Raw genomic sequence first — 26,325 nt, 5'->3', positions numbered from 1 at the left:
CAGGAGTTAGAGACCAGCTTGAGCCAGAGCAAGACCCCATCTCTACTAAAAATAGAAAAATTAGCTGGGCATTGTGGCGGGCACCTGTAGTCCTAGCTACTTGAGAGGCTGAGGCAGGAGGATAGCTTGAGCCCAGGAGTTTGAGGCTGCTGTGAGCTAGGCTGACACCACCACACTCTAGCCTGGGCAAAGTCTCAAAAATAATATAATTAATTAAATAAATAAACTTTACTCTCCATGGCCACAGACCCAATGAATTCTTTGCGTGTATCCCAAGTTAAGATCCCCTATAATTAGAAGTATACACTGGCTGATAAGCTAGACTGGACAAAGAGATAAGCTGGAGGCAGAGTGGCTAGTTGGGAGGCCATTTCAGTGGTCCAGATAAGCCTGAATGGAGTCCATGGTAGGGGGTAGAGGACAGTGGCTGGTATTTAGAAATAGAATCCAGGTGTGTGCATTGGGATGTGTGAGGAACTGGCTAGAAGTGGGTGAAAGGAATCGATCCCTTGCCCTTAACATTTTCTGTCTGGTGTTAGTGTACATAAAGCTATTAATTTTTTTTGGCCAGGGCTGGGTTTGAACCCACCACCTCTGGTATATGGGGCCAGTGCCCTACTCCTTTGAGCCATAGGCACTGCCCAAGCTATTAATTTTTTTAAATATTGATCATGTATTCAACCATAATAATAAGTCCTATTAGTTCTATTAGTTTAACTGTATCTTTTGGAATAGGTTTTGTCTCAACATTGCCATTTACTTGGATTTTATGTCTCTTTTCACATTTTAGCATATGGACTAAAACTACAAAGGTAATATGAATGGCAGTTGTAGAAATAGGTATTCTTGTTCCTTCAAAGGAATGCTTTCTTTGAATTTTTCACAATCCCAGGCCTGTAAAAGTGCTGGGATTATAGGCATGAGCCACGGCACCCAGCCCATGCTCGCTATAAAGTTTGGTAAATGCTCTATCAGAATTCCCTTTGTGGGCAGCGCCTGTGGCTCAGCTGGTAAAGCGCTGGCCCCATATACCGAGGGTGGCGGGTTCAAACCTGGCCCCAGCTGAATTGCAACCAAAAAAATAGCCAGGCGTTGTGGCGGGCGCCTGTAGTCCCAGCTACTCGGGAGACTGAGGCAAGAGAATCACTTAAACCCAGGAGTTGGAGGTTGCTGTGAGCTGTATGATGCCATGGCACTCTAACCAGGGCCATAAAGTGAGACTCTGTCTCTACAAAAAAAAAAAAAAAAAAAAAAAGAATTCCCTTTGGCTGGGTACTGTGGCTCACGCCTGTAATCCTAGCACATGCCTGTAATCCTAGCACTCTGGGGGGCCAAGATGGGTGGGTTGCTTGAGCTCAGGAGTCCAAGACCAACCTGAGCGAAAGACCCTGTCTCTAAAAACAGCCAGGTGTTATGGCAGTTGCCTATAGTCCCAGCTAGTTGGGAGGCTGAGGCAAGAGGATTGTTTGAGCCCAAGAGTTTGAGGTTGCTGTGAGCTATGATGCCATAGCACTCTATCAAGGGTGACAAAGTGAGACTCTGTCTCAAAAAATAATAACAATAATTCCTTTTTTAGTTCTCAAAGACATTTTAGTAGGAATGAATATTAAATTTTGCCAAGTACATATTCAGCATAAGATGATCATTTGGCTTCTATTTCCTTTAATCAGATAGTATGGTGATTTGTATTAATGAAATTCATAGTGTTGGAGTCCTATATTCCTAGGATAATATTAGTTTAATACACTGATGGATTCTGTGCTACTATGATATTTTGGATTTCTGCTTCTATATTCATAAGTGAGATTTTGTGTGTGTGTGTATGTGTGTGTGTTTTGGGAGGGATGGAGAAGTCCTTCTCATTTGGGTTTATCTGTATTACTTTGGTCTCAGAATGAAATGGGAACATTTTTATCCCTTTCCTTTGTTCTGGACAACTTTTATAATATGGCAAAGGAATTAATTGTTCTTTGATGGTTTGGTAGAACTTTTGCAAACTCTTCTGGCCCTTTTGGAGTAGACCTACTCACTTTTCAAATTCTTCTTCTTTTTTTTTTTTGAGACAGAACCTCAAGCTGTTGCCCTGAGTAGAGAGCTATGGCATCACAGCTCACAGCAACCTCCAACTCCTAGGCTCAAGTGATTCTCCTGCCTCCACCTCCCAAGTAGCTGGGACTATAAGCGGCCACCACAGTGCCCGGCTATTCTTTGGTTGTTTGGTGGGCCTGGGCTGAATTCAAACCTGCCAGCTCAGGTGTATGTGGCTAGCGCCTTAGCCGCTTGAGCCACAGGTGCCGAGCCACTTTTCAAATTCTTAGATGATGATCAGTCTATTCAGGTTCTCTGCCTATTCTTGATTCCATTTTATTGTTTATAGTTTCCTCAAGATTATTCATTCATTTTAATTTGCAAATTTGTATAACGTTATAACTTTTTCTGGTAACTAATGTTATCTTCTGTAGTTATAGTTATACTACCTTTCTGATTTCCAATACTATCTGTATTCCCTTCTTAGAGAGCTACAGACATTTAAACTGCAATCTATTTAATTGACGACAACCAGGAAAATTTCCACAGCAGTACTACAGCCACCAGACAAAGTCTAACACAGCAATTATAATAGGAGTCTGGATATTTAGAGATTTGGATATTTTGGAAAGAAAGCCTATAAAAAATTTTGAATGGGGGCGATGCCTGTGGCTCAGAGGGGTAGGGTGCCAGTCCCATATGCTGGAGGTGGTGGGTTCAAACCCAGCCCCAGACAAAAAAAATTTTTTTTGAGTGGTAGGATGTAACTCAGAGCATTTTCAGTCCCTTGATGTCCCGACTAAAATAATAGCTAAAGAGTGTTAGACGTTCTGAAGAGCTTAACAGGGCTCATCTCTTCGCTCTCCCTGGGCCATCTTATCTCCACTGGGAAAGACATTCATTCTTACTTTTAGGTGGTCTAAGAAATATAGCATTAAAATCTTTTGCTTGACTATTGAATTACCAGCAGGATCATCACAGAATGTATCAGTGTCAGTTTCTTGACATTTCAATTTCACCAAGCATCAGATTCTATCTTCTCCATTTATTTCAATTCTAGTTTAATGAATCACCTATATCTTTGTTTTCAGCCCCGTTATCTTGGGTAATCCATGTCATTAATTTTTAGTTTATCTTTTACTTAGGATGAAGAAAAATGTTAAACCTCTTTACTTTTAGGACTCACTTTCATTTACAGGTGGCACATCACTACTATTGCAAAATGCTGGCATATAAATATCATTGCTTTATTCTTTTCTGTTGGATTGTGCAAATTTCATCTTGTTACATACAGTACTATACTTTTGGCTCTAATATTGCTTCTTGTCCTTTTGGCTAAGATCAAGTGTAGTACTTTTGGCTCTATTTAGGGGCCATATTCCAGTTAATAGTTTGTAGTTTTGCTTTTTTTGTTTTTGTTTTTGTTGTTGTTGTTGTTCTTGTTTCCTTTGTTTCAGATGTGTAAAATTTTAGAAAGCTCTGAACTAAGCTCTATTTTGACAAACATAAGTATTCTTAGATTAAAATGTTAATACATGGGTTTTAGTAGTATATCCTTATCAATGTAATATATTTGGAAAACCATGAATATTAAAAGCAAACAAATGTAGATTCCAAGCTGAGATATATTAAATTTAGGTTTGTCGGTTCAGCGCCCGTAGCTCAGTGGTTAGGGCGCTGGCCACATGTACCATGGCTGGTGGGTTCGAACTCAGCCTGGGTCTGCTAAACAACAACGACAACAACAACAACAGAAATCACCAGGCATTGTGGCAGATGCCTCTATAGTCCCAGCTACTTGGGAGGCTGAGGCAAGAGAATCACATAAGCCCCAGAGTTTAAAGTTGCTGTGAGCTCTGATGCCATGGCACTCTACCAAGGGTGTCAAAGTTGAGACTCTGTCTCAAAAAAAAAAAAAAAAAAAAAAGAAAGAAAAAATTTAGGTTTGTCCATATGGTCCATATTAAGATCCAAGTAGTATAAATATTCCAGACTACACCATAGTACAATCCAGGCAGGAGTCATGTCAATCTTGCTCACTACTAAATTCCTAGTGCTAGTACATGGCTGTCACATAGCAGGTAAGCAGTAACACTATTTTTTTTTTTTTGCAGTTTTGGGCTGGGGCCAGGCTTAAACCCGCTACCCCCAGTACATGGGGTCAGCACCCTACTCCTTGAGCCACAGGCACCACCCATCAGTAAAACTATTAATTGAATAATTAATTGACATATGTAGGGTTTCTAATTCAATAATGTATTTTAACCTTTTTACTCATGATATAAAAGTGATATAAAATTGCATTAGATTTTTTTTATTTTTTTATTTTTTTTTAGAGACAGAGTCTCACTTTATCACCCTCAGTAGAGTGCTATGGCATCACAGCTCACAGCAACCTCCAACTCCTGGGCTTAGGCGATTCTCTTACCTCAGCCTCCCGAGTAGCTGGGACTATAGGCACCTGCCACAACACCTGGCTATTTTTTTGTTGCAGTTTGTCCGGGGCCAGGTTTGAACTCTGCACCCTCAGTATATGGGGCCGGAGCCCTACCCACTGAGCCACAGGCACTACCCTTCATTAGACGTTTTTGAGTTTGAAGTGTCAGAAATATTTAGGTTGCCTTTTTTAAGGAGTTTATTGGAAAGATTCACGGAGCCTTAAATGGAAGACAAATCTCAACAGGTGTACAATCAAGCTTCACAGAAAAACAGACCATCATTCCCATCATTTGGGACTGGCAGCACCTCCAACAGCCTAATTGCAGCTCCTGTCTTGAGCATTTGGTGTTCTTCTAGAGCTGAGTGTCTGTTGCTCCTTTTTCCGTTGCCCACCATTAGCGAGGCCTTTGTGTCTGCTCCAGCTGTTAGTAACTCTGCATATCACATCACTACCCTCCCACCACCACCATCATAAAGAATATGATTAGCCAATCACTAATCACTATAATGCACTCCTGTGGAGCTCAGTGCTCTAGCACTGGGCTACTTTGTAGGCCACTTGCCAGTCTATAGAGATTTGCTTTTAGGTCAAGTATTGATTGCTGGTTCAATCACTTGTGACCAGCAACTGAAAGCCACATGGAAAAAAAGGAGCCACAAACGAGTCAAGTACTCTGAGGTGATCTGCATGACCTAGTTCTCTTACTATTTTTTAAAGGCAATAACCAGGGATAGCCTTGTGTTAATATCTAACAATCTAAATAGCCATACGGGCTTTGTTTTATATTCATGTGGCTACATCTTCACAAAACATCTTTGCTATGTGGATTTCATTTGCTAGACAAAATGTCAATATCCACTCATGTTTCCTAGACTCATCCTGGTGTACCCTTGATGAAGAGGCAGAAATGAGCCATAATTTACTGAGAGGAAAATGCTATGTTTATAGCACACCGCAAAGAAATTCAATACATCGATATTTATGAATAAGAGCTGGGGAATTTTTTAGTTTTTATGTGACTTCCTATAAATCAGATATCTCTGAAGTATATAACTCTGAGATAAACAATTTCTGCAAAATCTCTGCATATTGGGTTCTGTTGATATATTTCATGGGATAAAGTACGAATGATGTTGAAGTCCCAACATATGTGCTCAGGATACATTACCAACTTATTCTCAGAATTATGCCTGGTATGAAGTAGTGATTTGATTCAAAGCAATGGCACTGTGAATTTCCCCATTGTGAGTTATTTTCTGAATACACAGTGAATTCAGTTGTGCCCAGCCTACCTCTCTCCATCTGTAAAGAATTTCGAAAGTGTTCCTTCTCTTATGGGTAATGTGATTGCCAAATAAAAAGGGTATTTCTCAATTCTTACCTTATTTGACTTCTCCACAACAGCTGACATTACTAAACACCCTTTTTTTCTTGATATCCCATTACATCAGTATCTTCATCTATTCCCCATGGAGTAGGCACCATTTCTAGGCTGATGGTTTCTGAGTAATATATATCCAAATAAGACTTCATCCCTGTCTTCATGCCCATAGCACAGTGGTTACAGCGCCAGCCACATGCACCAAGGCTGGCAGGTTCGAGCCCAGCCTGGGCCAGTTAAACAACAGTGACAACTGCAATAAGAAAGTAGCTGGGCGTTGTGGCGGGTGCCTGTAGTCCCAGCTACTTGGGATGCTGAGGCAAGAGAACCATTTAAGCCCAAGAGTTTGAAGTTGCTATGAGCTGTGACGCCATGGCATTCTACCCAGGGTGACATAGTGAGACTCTGTCTCAAAAAAAAAAAAAAGGGTGGCGCCTGTGGCTCAGTGAGTAGGGCATCGGCCCCATATGCCGAGGGTGGCAGATTCAAACCCAGCCCCGGCCAAACTGCAACAAAAAAAAATAGCCGGGCGCTGTGGCGGGCGCCTGTAGTCCCAGCTACTCGGAAGGCTGAGGCAAGAGAATCGCGTAAGCCCAAGAGTTAGAGGTTGCTGTGAGCCGTGTGACGCCATGGCACTCTACCAAGGGCGGTACAGTGAGACTCTGTCTCTACAAAAAAAAAAAAAAAAAAAAAAAGACTTCACCCCCTTGTACCTTCAACACATCTGTCTATAGGTTTTCTAAACACAAGATGTCTAAGACTAAATACTAGCCATGTGCAGTGACTCATGCCTCTAATCCTGGCACTTTGGGAGGCTGGGGCCAGGGAGGACTGCTTGAGGGCAAGAGCTTGGACCGGCCTAGACATTAGTGAGACCCCATCTGTCTCAAAAAAAAAAAAAAAGGCTGGGTGTGATGACACATACCAGTAATCTCAGCCACTCGGCTACTCTGGGAAGCTGAGATGGGAGGATCACGTGAGCCCAGGAGTTTGAGGTTACACTGAGCTATGATGATGTCACTATACTGTAGCCCAGGCAGTGGAGAAAGACCCTGTCTTAAAAAAATTAAACAGGCTTGGTGCCTGTAGCTCAGCAGCCAACCACATACACCGGAGCTGGCATGTTTGAATCCAGCCCGGGCCTGCCAAACAACAATGACAACTATAACCAAAAAATAGCCGGGTGTTGTGGCAGGCGCCGATAATCCCAGTTACTTGAGAGGCTGAGGCAAGAGAACTGCTTAAGGGCGGTGCCCGTGGCTCAGTGGGTAGGGCGCCAGCCCCATATACCGAGGGTAGCGGGTTCAAACCCAGCCCCTTCCATACTGCAACAAAAAAATAGCCAGGCATTGTGGCGGGTGCCTGTAATCCCAGGTATTGGGGAGGCTGAGGCAAGAAAATCACCTAAGTTCAGGAGTTGGAGGTTGCTGTGAGCTGTGACACAAGGGCACTCTACTGAGGGCAACAAAGTGAGACTGTCTCGAGAATCGCGTAAGCCCAAGAGTTGGAGGTTGCTGTGAGCTATGACATCACAGCACTCTACCCAGGTGACAGCTTGAGACTCTGTCTCAAAAATAAATAAATAAGGGCGGCGCCTGTGGCTCAGTCGGTAAGGCGCCGGCCCCATATACCGAGGGTGGCGGGTTCAAACCCGACCCCGGCCAAACTACAACCAAAAAATAGCCGGGCGTTGTGGCGGGCGCCTGTAGTCCCAGCTACTCGGGAGGCTGAGGCAAGAGAATTGCTTAAGCCCAGGAGTTGGAGGTTGCTGTGAGCTGTGTGAGGCCACGGCACTCTACCGAGGGCCATAAAAGTGAGACTCTGTCTCTACAAAAAAAAATAAAATAAAATAAATAAATAAATAAAAATAAAACAGTAAAATTAAATACTTTACTCCTATTCTCCGCCCCTACACACATCTCCCAGTGGTTAATCTGATCTTTTTTTCTTGAATTTCCTATCTTAAAGGTACATGGTGGCCCACCAACTATTCCAAGGGGGATAGAGGACAGGACGGTTGCTCTCTACCTACAGCTAGTCACCACTCAAGTTCTATCAATTTTACCTGCTAAATCTCTCTCCAGTCTTCTCTACCCCATCCCAGTGCTATTGCTTTAGTTAAGGTTTATATAATCCTGGGGTTGGATCACAGCTTCCCCTACCATTTTCTTCCCTTCTCCATCTTCTACTCTGTTTTTGAAGACATCCTTCTGAAACAATCTATTTATTAAAATCTTTCATAATTTTCTGTTGTCTACCAAATCTAAAATCATTACTATAGCTATTTTGGTTTCCTATTGCTGCAATGTTACATAACAAACCATTCCAAGAATTAGTAGCTTTAAAACAATTTATTCTGGTCAGGCATGGTGGCTCACATCAGTAATCCTAGCACTCTGGGAGTCTAATGCAGTAAGATCCCTGAGCTTGGAAGTTCAAGACTAGCCCTTAGTGGCTGGGTGCAGTGGCTCAGTCCTGTAATCCTGGCACTCTGGAAGGCCAAGGCAGGTGGATTGCTTGAGCTCATGAGTTCGAGACCAGATGAGCAAAAAGCGAGAAGATCCCATCTCTACTAAAATTAGAAAAACTAAGGCAAGAGGATAGCTTGAGTCCAAGAGTTGGAGTTTGCTGTGAGCTATGACACCACAGCACTCTAGCTAGGGTGACAGCTTAAGACTCTGTCCCCCCCCCAAAAAAAGACTAGCCTGAGCAAGTTCGAGACCCTACCCCCCATCTCTACTGAAAATAGAAAACTTAGCTGGGCATGGTGGCTCACGCCTGTAATCCTAGCACTCTGGAAGTTCAAGGCAGATGGATTCCTTGAAACCAGAAGTCCCAGACCAGCCTGAGCAAGAGTGAGATCCCATCTCTACTAAAAATAGAAAAAATTATCCAGGCATGGTGGTGGGTGCCTATAGCCCCAGCTATTGGGGAGGCTGAGGCAAGAGGACCGATTAAACCTAGGAGTTTGAGGTTGCTATGAGCTAGGCTGACACCATGGCACTCTAACCTGGGCAAGAGAGTGAGACCCTTTCTTCACAAAATAAAAGCAAAACGACAAAAATATACCACTGGCCAGGTGTTGTGGCGGGCACCTGTAGCACAGTGGTTACAGCACCAGCCACATACACCAAGGCTGGCGTGTTCAAACCCGGCCTGGGCCAGCTAAACAACAATGACAACTGCAACAAAAAAAATAGCCAGGCGTTGTGGTGGGCACCTGTAGTCCCAGCTACTTGGGAGGCTGAGGCAAGAGAATCGCTTAAGCCCAAGAGTTTGAGGTTGCTGGGAGCTGTGACACCACAGCACTCTACCAAGGGTGACATAGTGAGACTCTGTCTCAAAAAACAACAACAACAAAAACACCACCAGAAACAAAAGCAAATTTATTCTTATGGATCTCTGGGTCAACTGTGGTGATTCTGCTAATGAAAGTTGGGTTGATTTATGAGTCAGCATTGGTTCATTACACTGTCTCCTCTCCTCTTGGGACTAGCAGGTTAGACCAGGCATCTGATACGGTAATGACAGAGATACAAGAGAGCAAATGGGCAAGGCTCTGAAGGTCTAACTCAGAACTAGTACATTGTTATTTCAGCCTCATTTTATGTATTAGCAAGTCATATGGCCAAACCAGAAGCTGGGAAATATGCTCTGATCTATTAGTGGGGAGGGACTGCAAATTACTTGGCAAAGGCATATTTATGAAGAAGGACAAAGACTAAGGCCACTGGTGCCCCCTTCCAGAAAAAAAATCTAATGCTGACCCTGCGCCCATAGCTCAGTGGTTAGGGCACTGGCCACATACACTGGAGCTGGTGGGTTCAAACCCAGCCCGGGCCTGCTAAACAACAATGACAACTACAGCGACAAAAAAAATAGCCGGGTGTTGTGGCGGGCACCTGTGGTGGGCACCAAGTAGTCCCAGTTACTTGGGAGGCTGAGGCAAGAGAATCGCTTAAGCCCAAGAGTTTGAGGTTGTTGTGAGCTGTGATGGGCACCATAATGAGACTCTGTCTCCAAAAGAAAAAATCTAATGCTGTAACTAAATAGCACATCTTGGTAAGTTCTATTATGCCTCAGTGACATATTTCATCTGTGAGTAATAACTCCATCTCCAACCTCCTCTACTTTTCCTGTCTGACCCCTCTTAATCCTCTAAAATAGTGATTTTGAACTGGTGTGCTATGAAAATGTTTAAAGATCATTAATTAGGCTCGGCACCTGTAGCTCAGGCGGCTAGGGTGCCAGCCACATACACCGGAGCTGGCAGGTTCGAATCCAGCCTGGGCCAAAAAACAGCTGGGCGTTGTGGCGGGTGCCTGTAGTTCCAGCTACTTGGGAGGCTGAGGCAAGAGAATTGCTTGGGCTCAGGAGTTTGAGGTTGCTGTGGACTGTGATGTCACAGCACTGTACCCAGGGCCACAGCTTGAGACTCTGTCTCCAAAAAAACAATCATTAAATCATTTTCAAAAGAAGTTCAAAACACGGTGAGTATATTCTTTTTTTACACTTTTTTTTTGATCAACATAATTTAAATGTATGCCTCAGATAAAAAAAGGTTGAAAAACACTGCTCTAAAACATAGCTAACATGTTTTCTTTCTTTAGCAACCCCTTCTCCTAGAGAGAATTAACTTTTCCTTTTTTTTTGCCTGTTTTCCTTATACATGAATTTTTTTGCTATTATCAGATTAAACACAGTTACTATATTTACACAGCTGAGTCCCTTCTCAATTGATAAAGCTTTTTGAGGGTAAGTACTTGCTTTTCTAGTCTCTGTATCTCTAAGACCCAGCAAAGAGTCTCAAGCTGTCACCCTGGGTAGAGTTCCATGGCATCATAGCTCACAGCAACCTCCAACTTGGGCTCAAGCAATCCTCTTGCCTCAGTTTTTTTTTGTTGTTGTTGTTTTTGGCCTGGGCTGGGTTTGAACCCACCACCTCTGGCATATGAGGCCAGCGCCCTATTCCTTTGAGCCACAGGCGCCACCCTTGCCTCAGTTTCTGTATTTTTAGCAGAGATGGGATTCTCGCTTTTGCTCAGGCTGGTCTTGAACTCCTGAGCTCATGCAATCCACCCACCTGGGCCTCCCAGAGTGCTAAGATTACAGGTGTGAGCCACCACCCGACCCCAATAACTTGTTTTTAGAAGGGTTGTTTATTGTTGTTCCCGGTATATATCTAGGTTGTGCTCTAACCACTTTGTGATGCATTTCAAGTCTGATAAGGGTGAACCCTTGGCAAGGTTAGGGGAAGCACAGATTCTCTTAGCCGAAAATTCACATAGCTTGAGGGCATCACTTGGTTGAAGAACATAGCTAATTTTCAAATATCTTTTGTGATGTTGAGTCAGCTGTAGAATCCTCCAGAATGCTCTCTAATAGAAATATCATGTGAGCTACATATGTGACTTAAATTTTCCAGCAACCACATTTCAAAAATTAAACCCAATATATCCAAAATACTATCATTTCAACACATAATCGATATTTTAATAGTATTAATAGGCTAGGTGCAGTGGCTCACAGCTATAAGCCTAGCACTTGGGGAGGCTGAGGTGGGAGGATCTCTTGAGGACTAGCATTGTAGACCAGCCTGAGCAACACAGAAAACTTAGCTGGGCATGGCAGCATAAGCCTGTAGTCCTAGCTAATGGGGAGGCTGACATAGGAAGACCTTTGAGCCAGCGAGCTATGATGATGCCACTGTACTCTCCTCTAGCCTGGGCAATAGAGCAAGATCCTGTCTCCAAAAATAAAAATTAAATAAATATATTAATAGAGATATTGTACTTTTTTTATACTAAGTCTTTGAAATTTGTTATATATTTAACACTTAATAGCACATTTCAATTTGGAGGCTGTATTTTGTTGTTTTTTGTTTGTTTGTTTGTTTGTTTTTTTGTTTTTTGGCCGGGGGTAGGTTTGAACCCGCCACCTCCGGCATATGGGACCAGCGCCCTACTCCTTGAGCCACAGGTGCCGCCCTGGAGGCTGTATTTTGAAAAATTAGCTTCATATACCCAAGTTGTTCCAAATATGCTCAGTTTTAAAAATGAATTCAATTCTGTTATTAGAAAATTATATTTAGGCTTGGCGCCTGGAGCACAGTGGTTACGGCACCAGCCACATACACCAAGGCTGGCAGGTTCAAACCCAGTCCAGGCCAGTTAAACAACGACAACTGCAATAGAAAATAGCTGAGCTTTGTGGTGGGTGTCTGTAGTCCCAGCTACTTGGGAGACAAAGGCAAAACAATCGCTTAAACCCAAGAGTTGGAGGTTGCTGTGAACAGTGAGGCCACAGCACTCTCCCGAGAGTGACACAGTGAGACTGTGTCAAAAAAGAAAATTATATTTAAATTATTTAAAATTAAAAAGTCAGTTTTTCTGTTTCACTAGTTAGATTTCAAGTGCTCAGTCACCACAGGTGACTAATAGGTACCATATTGGCTGGAGCAGATCCAGAGAATAATGACCACCTTAGATCTTCAGTAATCACTTCAGTCTTTGTGCCCAGCCTGGTGCCGCTCAATATAGGAAATACAAAGGACTTGGAGTCATAGTCCATTTCTTCCCTTAAAAAGACAGAAGCAATTTGCGGCATTAAATCATAAGTATAATATGCAGTTAGAAAAGACAGATGGGCCAGGCATGGAAGCTCATACTTATAATCTTAGCACTGCTTCTTCCAGAGTTCAAGACTAGCCTAAGAACATAGCGAGACACCATCTCTACAAAAAGTAAAAAAGAAATAGCATGGTGGCATGTACCTATAGTCCCACCTACTTGGGAGGTGGAGGCAGGAGGATCACACGAGCTTAGGCATTTGAGGTTGCAATGAGTATGATGAGGCCACTGTCCTGTAGCCTGGATGACAAAGTGAGACTACCTGTCTCTTGGTGTATGTGAGTGTGGGTTCTAGAAGATATCCATGAGGTGAGAGTTTGGACCCTGAAAGCCCAGAAGGGTTAAAATCAGAGTTGGGGAGGGATCCCATGCAAAGAAATGGCAGAAGTTCAGTGACAGGAAGGTGCAGGATTTGGGTGGAAAGCCAAACTAAAAGATACCACTAACAGGTAGTGGTTAAGAATTGATGCTTCAAAGTCACTTTCTTTGGTGTGAATTCTGGCTTAACTACTGCCTGATTGCTTGACCTTGGGCAAGTAATTTAATCTCTTTTCCTGTTTACTTGGTTATAAAACAGGGATAATTATTTCATAGATATGCTGTATTAAATGTACTAATACATAAAAAGCATTTAGGATTGGCTGGGTGTGAGGACTCACATCTGTAATCCTACTACTTTGGGAGGCTGAGGCAGGAGGATCACATAATCTGGGGAGTTTGAGGTTATAGTGAACTATGATGATGCCACTGCGCTTTAGCCTGGACAGTAGAGAGAGGCCCTATCTCAAAACAAAACAAAAACAAGGAAACAGGATAATGCTTACTACTTAAGTACTCAAAAAATGTTTGCTGCTTTTATCATCTGAATGTGACTGTTTGCTTTTTGGAGGTTACATATAACAAACCAGAGCTATTCTATTTAGAACTTAGGGCGGCGCCTGTAGCTCAGTCGGTAAGGCGCCGGCCCCATATACCGAGGGTGGCGGGTTCAAACCCGGCCCCAGCTGAACTGCAACCAAAAAATAGCTGGCTGTTGTGGCGGGCGCCTGTAGTCCCAGCTACTTGGGAGGCTGAGGCAAGAGAATCACTTAAGCCCAGGAGTTGGAGGTTGCTGTGAGCTGTGTGAGGCCACGGCACTCTACCGAGGGCCATAAAGTGAGACTCTGTCTCTACAAAAAAAAAAGAACTTACATCTTTTTTTTTTTCAGAATCCTTACCAGGTGTAGAACTTATATCTTAAAGCATTGAACCTAAGTTTATATGGACCAATTTAACTTCTAAATGCGTAACTATTTCTCAGTGTTTCTGAGCTTCACTTTCCCCATTTGAAATTTTTTGAATTATTTGATCTACTTCAAAGTATTATTATCTTTGTTTTGAGACACAGTCTCACTTTGTGGCTCTGGCTACAGTGCTGTGACATCACAGCTCACAGCAACCTTCAACTCTTGGGCTCAAGTGATTCTCTTGCCTCAGCCTCCCAAGTAGCTGGGACTACAGGTGCCCACCACAATACCCAGCTATTTTGTTGTTGTGGTGGTGGTGGTTGTTGCAGTTTTTGGCCAGGGCCAGGTTTGAACCCACCATCTCTGGTATATGGGGCCGGTGCCCTACTCCTTGAGCCACAGATGCCACCCAATACCCAGCTGTTTTTTAGAGAGGGAGACTTGCTCTTGCTGGTTTCAAAACTCCTAAACTCAGGCAATCCACCCACCTTGGCCTCCCAAAGTGCTGGGATTACAGGCATGAGCCACCACAGCCAGCCATTACTTCAAATTATTATAATGGAAATTAAATGAACCCATTCAAGAAAAGAGGCTCTTCCCACTTACTAATTTGTAGCCTTTGGAAAGTTACTTGCTTCTCAGAGCCTCAATTTCCTAATCAACAAGATATGAATTATCAGCTTTTTGGATCAAATATACATGTAAAATGCTGAACACAGTTACTGTCACAAAGGAACAATTATTAATTTTTATAAAAACCTTAAGTCTTGGTATCTTAGAGGCCTCTAGCAGCTCAGCAAATCTTCAGATTAACTAAAGGTTTCCATGGCTTGAAGTTTCAGGCCTTTGTATTTCTAAGCGCTACACTAATGTCTGCAGGTAAGAACCAGAAAAGAATCATTTTTCACTTCCTTATACTTGTGGTTATAGACACTAGACAAACAGGACCCTCAAAAAAGCACAAACCAGCCAACTGACTTAAGGAAAGGTGGAAGGTTGTTTACAGAAGCTAATACCTTAGCAATGACTCTGTAATCTTTCTCTTTTAGAAGGAAATTATCTGTCGTGAGTTTAAGTGAATAATCAGAAACAATTTAGATTGGAAAAGATAGCTTGCATTTCATCTTATTTCAACAAGCACTAAAAGTACACAGCTCAATTTTTTTTTTTTTTTTTTGCTTTGCAAGACTTGATTTTCTAAGTCTTTCTTTCCACAATACTTTATGGTGAAAAGAATCTACTGATTGTCATATTTAGAATAGTGTTGCCAGGTGTGGTGGGTCACACCTGTAATACTAGCATGCAGGGAGGCTGAGGTGGGTGGATCCCTTTTGTTCAGGAGTTCCAGACCAGCCTGAGCAAGAGCAAGACTCTGTCTCTACTAAAAATAGAAAAACTAGCTTAGGCAAGAGAATTGCCTAAGCCCAGGTACTTATAGGCAAGAAGATCACTTGACCCCAGGAGTTTGAGGTTGTTATGAGCTATGACACCAAGGCACTCTACCCAGGGCTACAGAGTGAGACACTGTCTCAAAAAAAAGAAAAAAAACAGTGGATTGCTTGAGCTCAGGAGTTTGAGACCAGCCTAAGCAAGAGTGAGACCCTGTCTCTTCTAATAGAAAAGCTGAGGCAGGCTGGGCAAGGTGGCTCACACCTGTAATCCTAGCTTTCTGGGAGGCCAAGGCAGGTGGATAGCTTGAGCTTACAAGTTTGAGACCAGCCTGAGCAAAAGTGAGACCCTGTCTCTACTAAAAATAGAAAAACTGAGGCAAGAGGATCACTTGAGCCCAACAATTTGAGTTGCTGTGAGCTATGATAATGCCAGGGCACTCTATGAGCTATGATAATGCCAGGGCACTCTACAGAGGGTGACAAAGTGAGACTCTCTCTCAAAAAAAAAAAAGAGGCTGCCAGTGGTGGCTCACACCTATTATATATAATCCTAGCACTTTGGGAGGCAGAGGCAGTGTATTGCTCGAGCTCAGGAGTTTGAGACCAGTCGAACAAGAGCAAGACCCCATCTCTACTAAAAATAGAAAAATTAGCCAGGTTCAGTGGCTCATGCCTGTAATCCCAGCACTTGGGGGGCCAAGGCAGGTGGGTTGCCTGAGCTCACCAGTTCGAGACCAGCCTAAGCCAGAGTGATTCCTCGTCTCTAAAAAATAGCCGAGCATTGTGGTGGGCGCCTGCAGTTCCAGCTACTTGGGAGGCTGAGGCAAGAGAATCACTTGAACCCAAGAGGTTAAGGTTACTGTGAGCTAAGACGCCCCGGCACTCTATTAAGGGTGACTAAGTGAGACTCTGTCTTAAAAAAAAAAGGAAAGAAAAGAAAAGAAAAAAATTAGTTGGGTAGTTTTGGCTGATGCCTGTAGTCCCAGCTACTGGGGCGGATGAAGCAAGAGGATCGCTTAAGTCCAAGAGTTTGTGGTTGCTACGAGCTGTGATAATGCCATAGAACTCTACCCAGGGCAACGAAGTGAGACTGTATCTCCAAAAACAAAAAGTGTATCTTCATTTAATTCTCTGATACTTATTTATGATCATCCTTTAGCTGTGGATCATAGTCTTTTGAGATACTCGGGAGATCTTGGCTCCGTACCTGTGGCTCAAGCGGCTAAGGTGCCAGCCACATACACCTGAGCTGGCAGGTTCCAATCCAGCCCGGGCCCACCGAACAACAATGACGGCTGCAACCAAAAAATAGCCAGGCATTGTGGCGGGTGCCTGTAGTCCCAGCTACTTGGGAGGCTGAGGCAGGAGAATTGCTTGAGCCCAGGAGTTGGAGGTTGCTGTGCGATGTGAAGCCACAGCATTCTACCCAGGGCGACAGCTTGAGACTGTATCTCAAAAAAAAAAAGATACTTGGGAGATCTTAACATTTTTCAACTGATTTATTGTCCTGTAACTTTTACAGAATTAAAGATCTCCATCCAGAATCTCCAATATCCTAGTAACATGGCCAATTTTCCTTGTGTCTGTTCTGTCTTCAAATCTCTCCCCTCTCATTAGGATATTCGTCATTGGATTTGGGACCCACCCTAATCTAATCTGACCCCATCTTAACTCGATTACATCTGCAAAGGTCCTATTTCCAAATAAGGTCATGTTCACAGGTGGGAGGGATAGGGCTTCACTATATCTTTCTAGGGGTCACAATTCAACCCACACTAAAAGTATAAAGTATAATGAAAATGTATCCTTCACAAATGAACTCTGTGCCACCTCCCAACTTCCCAACTCTCCTGCTTTATCCTACAAGGGAGAAAATACCAGCCAATATTAGGGTACAGCCACCATGCCCTCTCAGTTGCCATTTTGGGTCCCTATTTCCAACCACTGTGGACACGTCTTATACAATAAAGGGATTTTGTTGTTGTTGTTACAGTTTGGCTGGGGCTGGGTTGGAACCCGCTACCCTCAGTATATGGGGCCGGTGCCCCACCCACTGAGCCACAGGCGCCACCCCCAACAAAGGGATTTTTAAGAATTAGGAATGAAGCTCGGCGCCTGTGGCTCAAGCGGCTAAGGCGCCAGCCACATACACCTGAGCTGGTGGGTTCGAATCCAGCCCGCGGCCTGCCAAACAACAATGATGCCTACAACCAAGAAATAGCCGGGCATTGTGGTGGGCGCTTGTAGTCTCAGCTACTTGGGAGGTGGAGGCAGGAGACTCGCTTGAGCCCAGGAGTTGGAGGTTGCTGTGAGCTGTGATGCTACAGCACTGTACAGCTTGAGACTCTGTCTCAAAAAAAAAAATAAAAATAAAAAAAAGAATTAGGAATGAGATAATCTAGTCCGAGTCTAAATATGTCATTTTTATAGGTGAAACTAATGCTGTAAAATGCGAATTGGTCATGGCCATCCAACTATAATAGTATGGTAGGCTCCAGGAGACTAGTGAACCTATGTGGTTTTAATGACCTTCGTGTTCTCAGAATATGTATATACCTAGCAGGGAATAAATGCTTAGTAGATGTGTGTTTCGTGAATAGTACAATTTGAGTGAATGAGAGACACACCTCTTAAAAACACCTTTTCTGCTGCTGTAATTCAAATTTTTTAAGTTTTAAGAATCTCAATAAAAAATTTCAGGTTAGTCTAACAAATATCCAGACCTCAACGTTTACCCAACGTGCTGTTAAAACATAATTATGTAAAAGAGAATAGTTTATGCCCCAGATTATTCAAAATTCTTAGCTTCTGCTCACAGTATTTTTCTGGTCTTTACACGTCTTGTAAATTAGGTGGAGGGAGAGGAGTTAAACCACAGATCCTGCTGTTTATTCACCAAGGAATCCTTTTACAATAGCTGTTATTTGGTCCCAGCTGTTGTGCTAAATTTAGCATTTTGGATTATCTGTAACTGTTCTGTGTCCCATTATCAAGGTTAATTGAGAAGTGATTGTAGAATAAGTAAAATTTCTGTTCATTAAAAAGAAAAAACCAACTACATAATACAGTATTCAATAACATCAAAGTCAAAACACCTGGAGTTAACATTTGTAGCCATTTTATAGATTACAGACCTGTTGGCATTCGTCACAAGTTTCATCTTCATGATGCTCAAACATTTCAGTAGAAATGAAATGTTACCTTCCTGAATGTTCTTCCCTGTTCTGATGAGACACAATCCTGGAGTTAATTATTGCATTTATGCATGCTATTTTAATGTACATATCAAAAACATGTAGAAAATATTGCTTTTTTTTTTTTTTTTTTAAGAGACAGAGTCTCACTTTATCCCTTGGTAGGGTGCTGTGCCGTCACAGCTCACAGCAACCTCCAACTCCAGGGCTTAGGCGATTCTCTTGCCTCAGCCTCCTGAGTAGCTGGGACTACAGTCACCTGCCACAACGCCCGGCTATTTTGTTTGTTGCAGTTTGGCCTGAGCAGGGTTTGAACCTGCCACCCTTGGTATATGGGGCCAGTGCCCTACCCACTGATCAACAGGGCTGCCCAAAATACTGCTTTTTTATATTTCATAATACTTTTTTTTTTTAGACAGTCTTACTCTATTGCCCCAGGCTAGAGTGCCATGGCATCAGCTTAGTTCACAGCAGCCTCAAATTCCCAAGTCCAAGCCATCTTCCTGCCTTAGCATCCCAAGTACGCAGGACTACAGGCACGCAGCAAGATGCCCGCCTTGGGGACATCTTTTCTAAGAATTTTTCTATTTGTGGTAGAGACGTGGTTCTGGTTCTTGCTCAGGCTGGTCTGAAACTCCTGAGCTCAAGGGCTACTTCCACCTCTACCACCCAGAGTGCTCGGATTATAGGCAAAAAGCCACCTGGCCTGGCCATAATAGTCTTTTTTCATAGGAATTTTATCTGAGGCTTGGCACCCATGGCTCAGTGGATAGGGCACAGGCCACATACACCGAGGCTGGTGGGTTCGAACCTGGCCCTTGCCTGCTAAACAACAATTACAACTACAACAAAAAAATAGCAGGGCATTGTGGTGGGTGCCTGTAGTCCCAGCTACTTGGGAGGCTCAGGCGAGAGAATCACTTAAGCCCAAGAGTTTGAGGTTGCTGTGAGTCTATGGCACACTATCAAGGGTGACATAATGAGATTCTGTCTCAAAAAAAAAAAAAAAGAACTTTATCTGAGGCCAAAAACTGCAATTGCTTACACAGCTATGGTTTAACAATAAATAAATAAATAAATAAAATGCAATTGCCAATCTTGCATTTTTGTTGTTGTTTGTTTGAGACAAAGTCTCACTTTGTCACTCTCAGTAGAGTGCTGTACCGTCACAGCTCACAGCAACCTCTAACTCTTGGGCTCAAGCAATTCTCTTGCCTAAGCCTCCGGAGTAGCTGGGACTACAAGCGCGGGTCACAACACCCGGCTATTTTTAGAGGCAGGGTCTGCTCTTGCTCAGGCTGGTCTGAACCTGAGGGGTCAGGCAATCGGCTCACCTCCGCCTCTCACAGTGCTAGGATTACAGGCGTGAGCCACCGCCCCCGGCCCCCAATCTTGCACTTTTTTTTTTTGAGACAGTGTCACCGTGTCCCTCAGTACAGAGTGATGTGGCGGCACAGCTCACAGCAAACTCAAACTCTTGGGCATAAATGATTCTCTTGCCTCAGCCTCCCAAGTAGCTGGGACCACAGGTACCCGGCACAGCTCCTGGCTATTTTTTGGTTGCAGTTGTTGTTTGGTGGGCCCGGGCTGAATTGGAACTCGCAAGTTCTGGTGTATGTGGCTGGTGCCAAGCCAGTAAGATTGTTTCTTTATTTTCTTTTTTGGGGGGGAGGAGAGGTGGGGGGACAAGTCTTTATTCCTGAGGAAAAATATGGAATGCTTCATGAATTTGTGTCATCCTTGCACAGTGGCCATGCTAATCTTCTCTGTATCATTCCAATTTTAGTATATGTGCTGCTGAAGCTAGCACTCTTTGTTTTTTTTAAAAGACAGAGTGTCACTTTATCGCCCTCCGTAGAGTTCTGTGCTGTCACAGCTCACAGCAACCTCCAAATCCTGGGCTTAGGCAATCTTCTTGACTCAGCCTCCTGAGTAGCTGGGACTACAGGCGCCTGCCACAACGCCCCTCTATTTTTTGCTGCAGTTTGGCCAGCACCGGGTTTGGCGCCTTTCCCACTCGAGCCACAGGCGCTGCCCCAGTAAGATTGTTTCTAAGAAAAGAAAAGTAGAACCCGGCTCAGCGCCTGTAACTCAGCAGCTAGGCCTGTAGCCACATACACCGGAGCTGGAGGGTTCGAGGGTTCGAACCCAGCCCGGGCCTGCCAAACAAGGAAAACTACAACAACAACAAAAATAGCCTGGTGTTGTGGCAGGTGCCTGTAGTCCCAGCTACTTGGGAGGCTGAGGCAAAAGAATCGCTTAAGCTCAAGAGTTTAAAGGTGCTGTGAGCTGTGACGCCATGGCAGTGAGACTATGCTATGTATCAAACAAAAAAAAAAAAAAGAAAGAAAAGAAAAAAAAATTAAAGGTAGAACCACAAATAGAAAATTCATTCTCATTTCTTGCTTTATGGTTTTTGTTTTTTTTTTTAGACAGAGTCTCAGTTGCTCAGTCTTGGCAGAGTGGCGTCTTAGCTCACAGCAACCTCAAACTCTTGAGTTCAAGTGATTCTCTTGCCTCAGCCTCCCAAGTAGCTGGGACCACAGGCACCCTCCACAACCCCTGGCTATCTTTTGTTGCAGTTTGGTGGGGGCCTGGTTCGAACCCACTACCCTTGGTATATGGGGCTGGCGCCCTACCCACTGAGCCACAGGCTGGGTTCGAACTCACCAGTGTGGGCGCATGTGGCTGGCGCTGTAATCAGCTCTGCCTCGGCGCCAAGCCTGCCCGGCTATTTTAAAAGGTAGGGTCTCCCTCTGGCTCAGACTGGTCTCCAACTCGTGAGCTGAGGCAATCCACCCACCTGTGCTTCCCAGAGTGATGAGAGTATGGGCATGAGCCAACCTGCCCAGCCTGTATAAAACTTTTTTGTTAAAAGAAAAAAAACAAGGGCGGCGCCTGTGGCTCAGTCGGTAAGGCGCCGGCCCCATATGCCGAGGGTGGTGGGTTCAAACCCGGCCCCGGCCGAACTGCAACAGAAAAGTAGCCGGGCGTTGTGGCGGGCGCCTGTAGTCCCAGCTGCTCGGGAGGCTGAGGCAGGAGAATCGCTTAAGCCCAGGAGCTGGAGGTTGCTGTGAGCTGTGTGAGGCCACGGCACTCTACTGAGGGCCATAGAGTGGGACTCTGTCTCTACAAAAAAAAAAAAAAAAAACTTTTTTGTTGTGAAAGTAATACATACTCATTGTAAAACTTTGGAAACAACAGAAGAGTACAAAAAATGAAGTAAAATGTCTTTCTTTTTTTTGGACAGAGTCTCACTTTGTCACCCTCAGTAGAGTGCGGTGGTATCACAGCTCACAGCAACCTCCAGCTCCTGGGCTTAGGTGATTCTCTTCCCTCAGCTTCCCAAGTAGCTGTGACTACAGGCGCCTACCACAATGCCCTGCTATTTTTTTGTTGCAGTTGTCACTGTTTAGCAGGCCCGGGTCAGGTTCGAACACGCCACCCTCAGTGTATGTGACTGGCACCTAGCCGAAGTAGAATGTCTTTTGACTTGGCTTAGTGCTTTCCTGTTGTGATTCTTGTATGCAAAATTATTTCTAAAAAAATACTTTTTCTAATGAAACCATAGAACTTTGCAAATTTTGTACTTCTCTTTATATCCGCTTGGGCTCATACCCATAAATACTTTGTTCACATACTGAGCTAATAGCTGCAGCTCTTGTTACGACTGTCTTTTTTTTTTTTTTTGAACAACCGATTCTTGTCATCTGTAAAAGTGATGACAGCATCACAACACGAAATGTCATCATGTCGCATTGTTATATAGCACAACAAAAAAATTACACCTCCCTAACAACAGCATGTTGTCTAAAGTGACCTCCTGCCCTTGAGTCAGTGTTTTAGAAGTTATAAAAGTTATTTTTAGCACAGCCAGTGCCTTGTTAGCTTGAGTTCCGAATTCTACCAAAATCCCTAGTGGTTGGGGAAAATCTAGGGTGAGGAGGGCTTGCAGTTCTTAAACGCGTGTGGCTGCCCACCCTTTCTTCCCGGTCATTGGAAACTCGCCAAGCGCTACAATCCACTTGGGACCGGATCACAGCCCTGAGCCGGCATCCCGCGTGGAGAAGACTGTAATTATCCTCCACGTCTGGGGCAGGCCCTCGGACGACATCTCCCAATTCCCAGGTGTTCTAACAGGGCAACTCTGATTCCTGGTCTGAGAAGCGCGCCTCGGCCGGCTGCGAGAGCGCTAACTAAGCTCCCGGACTCCCCAGGCCCCGCCGATTCCTCCCCACGGCCGTCTGCCGCGCGCTCGCGCCGCTGGGCACCTTCACTGAAAACTCGGCTCCAAACTAGCGCCCCGGGGCGCACAGCGACGTTGTCATAACAACCGGCGCCCGGGTCGGTCAGGCAGCAGAGGAGGAAGTGACGAGCGGTGGGTTGGCTGTTGTTGGGACACGTGACCCAGGCAGTGTTTTGACAGGGCAAACAGCAGAGAAAGAACTGGGCGAGCTAGGGGGAACGGGAGCTGGGGCGCCAGAGCTAGAGACAGCGGGCGGGCGAGGAGCTGGCAGAGGCGCGGGGCAAGCGGGCCGGCTGGGGCGACTGGCGGGCGGAGCCCGGGGGCCGCGGGGCTCGGGTGCGAGTCGGGCAGGGCCGAGGGCTGAGCTCCGGGAGCAGAGCGAGGCGGGGGTGGATGGCCACAGGGGCGCCGGGGAGCCGCGTCGGGCTTGTCGTGTCAGGCCCCCATGGTCCCCTAACGCAGCGCCAGGGGCCGCTGCGCGCCACACTGGGCTCTCGCCGGCCTTGCGCCTCTCGGAGCCTCAGGTCTGAGGTGGGAGTGTGATGTGAGCAGCTGGGCGAGCGGCCGAGAGAAGTGCCAAGAGGAGGAGGGATCGGGACCGGAGAGGAAAGCGAGTTAGTCAGCAGAAGTCGGCCGTGGGAGCCATGAAAACAACTCTCCGGAGGGGAGAGGGGCAGGCGCGGCGCTCGGTGCGGCGGGGCTGAAGGAAATCCGGGGCCGCGGCGGGACGGAAGGGGCCCTCGGCGGGCAGGCTGCACAGAGCAGGGCCGAGTCCCCAGCGGTAAACACCTTCCTCGCGGCCAGACTCCGGTAGCGCTAGGAGTTAGTTGGTAGGGTCGACCCGGGACAGCCCAGGAGAGTTCGTTTGGGGATGGGGGCAGGGCACGTGGTGACTCGGGTTTCTGAGTAAACTTGGCCGCGGTTGCCGCAGGAAGGCTAGCCAGAGGCTAATTACACAGGTGAGGCCCCGAGGGGCGGGCGGAGCCCGGGGGAGGCTGCGAGAGTTTCCTGCGCCCGGGCACACAGGTGGAAGAATTTCCATACCGGCCGGCGCCGCGGTGCCACTGTGCCCACAGGCGTTTTGGGTTTGGGTTTTTTTTTTTTTTTCCTGAAGGGATTAGTTAGCTTGTGTTGCTTGACTATCTTCTTCCCTGTACGTCCAGGTTATAAATAGATCTTGGTTTGGTTTAGAGGACACATTGGCCTGAAGAGCACAGAGGCAGGGAGGCGGGGTGCTCGGTCTGAAGGTGCTGAGAGAGTTTTGCTTTCCCCACCCCCCCCCTCAGATTAGCCAATGGTACTGTCACCGCAGTTACTGCCAGGAAGAGGCCTAACTCAACAGTTTTCTTACAAGGTCCAGATTTGGGGGCAGGACTTGATTAATTTTATTGTGATCTCTTTTAGCATTTTGAAAACGAAGAAGCAGGCGTAGAATCAGCGGCGAGTCTGTTTAAAGAACCCACACGTGTATTTCACAGCACTCTGGGTGGAAATTGGATGTGAAAATGAAGCCCGATCGAGGTAAATGATTTATTTAAGTAGGGCTTGGATTTTCCCCCCCGCTCTTTTCCTATGTCTCATTTTAGAAGTGTTAACCTAATTCTGCCGCAGGACCAACTATTTCTGTATCATATGTGATTATCTGTTTTCTGTGACAGATTCCAGCTGGTGAGGTACAGAAAGGCATATGGAAGAGAGGGTTAGACGTTATTCAAAAGTGCTTGTAAGGGAGTCGTTTCAAGAGAGAAGCTAGTGTTGGTTTCCAGATGCGTGAGCTAAAAATTAAAAAAAAGAGAGAGACGCTAGTGTATCTCATAATGAAAGAGTAAAGAACTATGTGTACACGTATCTATTGCCCCAATACATAGTATCATTGTAGAGTTGCAGTGAGTGATTTTTAGGTAAAGTCAGTCTAACTTCAGCTTTAAAGATGTTAACAAGACTTTTTTATGTTCAGAGTGTGAACTTGATAAATTGAAAACTTAATTTGAGTTGACAACTATTATTTTATTACTACTGCTTTGATTAGCTGATTTTGGTGCTTTAAGCAAATTCCAAAAGCTTGCAAAGTACTCAGTTATTCAATATATCAGTATTTGGATATATTCAGTGGGCTACTGAAATCTCCAGTGATAAGAAACTGTCACTTCCTTTCTACACCTGTATTTTCAAGCCTAATGAGAATAATGTATACACTACGCCTTTCAAGGACTATAGAGAAATTGTTAGTATTCTGAGGGACCAATTTTAGAAGATTCTAGTATTAGTAATTAGTAGTGAGGGCTTTTCAACCAGGTATTGGTTTGATTCCAAGTTATATTGTAAGGAAGGAGTTATTATATTTGGTAAGGAGTTGGACTAGATCACAGTTCCTTTCAACCATGAGACATTAGGATAGGAAATACAAGTTTATCCTGTGAACTAGATCCTTATTTTAAAGTGTATGTGTATTAAACTGGCTGTTTTCCATATATTCAAAGAGATTAGAAAGACATATTTTCTAGATAAAATATGCCTTTTGTAATAATGTCTACTGAAATGCATTAAAGAAGTGTTTGACTGTTACTTAAACTCAGGTAACAGCTGTATGTCTGAGCATATATTAAGTGTTAGAAAATATATTGCTACTGAGCAGGTTGATTGTGTAGAATGCCAAGTTCAGCTTTTTTTCCACTGATGGAATATATTGACTTGATCAAGTTTAGATTTTTGGAGTACATCAATTACTTAGGGAAATTGGCACCAAGGTCAGTACTTGCATCTCAGAATAAACAAATGAAGTGCAAGTCACTATTTGTTTTGGATTGTTGTTAAAAGTTTCTTTAGAGTCACAAGCAGTTTAAAAAATCGTATTTGTAGGTTCTGCACCTGTACTCAGAGGTTAGGGGCCGGCCACAGACACTGGGACTGGTGGGTTTGAACCAGCTAGGACCTGCTAAACAAAAAGAATAGCTAGGCACTGTGATAGGCCTAGCTTGACAGTCTACTACTTGGGAGGCTGAGGCAAGAGAATTGCTTAAGCCCAAGAGTTGGAGGTTGCTGTGAGCTGTGACATCTCGGCACTCTACCAAGGGCGACATAGTAAGACTCTGTCTCAAAAAAAAAACAAAATAGTATTTTTTTTTTTTTTTTTTTTTTGTAGAGACAGAGTCTCACTGTACCACCCTCGGGTAGAGTGCCGTGGCGTCACACAGCTCACAGCAACCTCTAGCTCTTGGGCTTACGCGATTCTCTTGCCTCAGCCTCCCGAGCAGCTGGGACTACAAGCGCCCGCCACAACGCCCGGCTAAAACAAAATAGTATTTGTACGCTTTTTCTGTTAGTCAAAACTAGTGCTAAATAGATTAAAATGTTTAGGTGTATACTAATATAGATTACTAGAGAAAATAAGCTTTTTTTATTAAATCATAGCTGTGTACATTAATGCAATCATGGGGTACAATGAGCTTTTTTACAAATATACTTGGCTCTTACTCTGTGCAAGGTAGTCTTTTCTTTGTTTTATTTATTTATTTTTAGAGACAGAGTCTCACTTTCTTGCCCTCAGTAGAGTGCTGTGGCGTCACAGCTCACAGCAACTTCCAGCTCTTAGGCTTAGGTGATTCTTGCACCTCAGCCTCTGAGTAGCTGGGACTACAGGCACCCACCACAACACCCAGCTATTTTTTGTTACTTTTTGGCCAAGGCCAGGTTCGAACCCTTCCCCCTCGGTATATGGGGCTGGCGCCCTACTCACTGAGCCATATGTGCCACCCTGTTCTATTTTATTTAATTTATTTATTTATTTATT

General features: G+C 44.5%; 1 protein-coding gene and 1 non-coding gene across 8 annotated transcripts in view; one reads left to right on the top strand and one right to left on the bottom strand.

Moving 5' to 3' along the window:
• The window catches only part of ATOSA (atos homolog A), a 145,214-nt gene that overhangs the window by 16,467 nt on the left and 102,422 nt on the right, over positions 1–26,325 (top strand). The window contains exons 1-2 of one of the 7 annotated variants that reach the window (XM_053595136.1): positions 22,752–22,871; positions 23,940–24,056. In XM_053595136.1, the coding sequence (XP_053451111.1) occupies positions 24,041–24,056 (16 nt within the window). In that variant the 5' untranslated portion in view covers positions 22,752–22,871; positions 23,940–24,040. Of the gene's footprint in view, positions 1–22,751; positions 22,872–23,033; positions 23,225–23,253; positions 23,495–23,939; positions 24,057–26,325 lie in introns of those variants that run through there. The other 6 variants (XM_053595134.1, XM_053595131.1, XM_053595133.1 and 3 more) reach the window with 6 other exon arrangements.
• LOC128589360 (U6 spliceosomal RNA) lies at positions 19,995–20,099 on the bottom strand. The gene has a single exon (XR_008380953.1). It is a non-coding gene; the product is annotated as a U6 spliceosomal RNA (small nuclear RNA).

This window comes from Nycticebus coucang, chromosome 6 (genome assembly GCF_027406575.1).
Source record: "Nycticebus coucang isolate mNycCou1 chromosome 6, mNycCou1.pri, whole genome shotgun sequence".
NCBI classification, from domain to species: Eukaryota; Metazoa; Chordata; class Mammalia; order Primates; family Lorisidae; genus Nycticebus; species Nycticebus coucang.
This window is presented reverse-complemented; position numbering and strand designations above follow the sequence as displayed.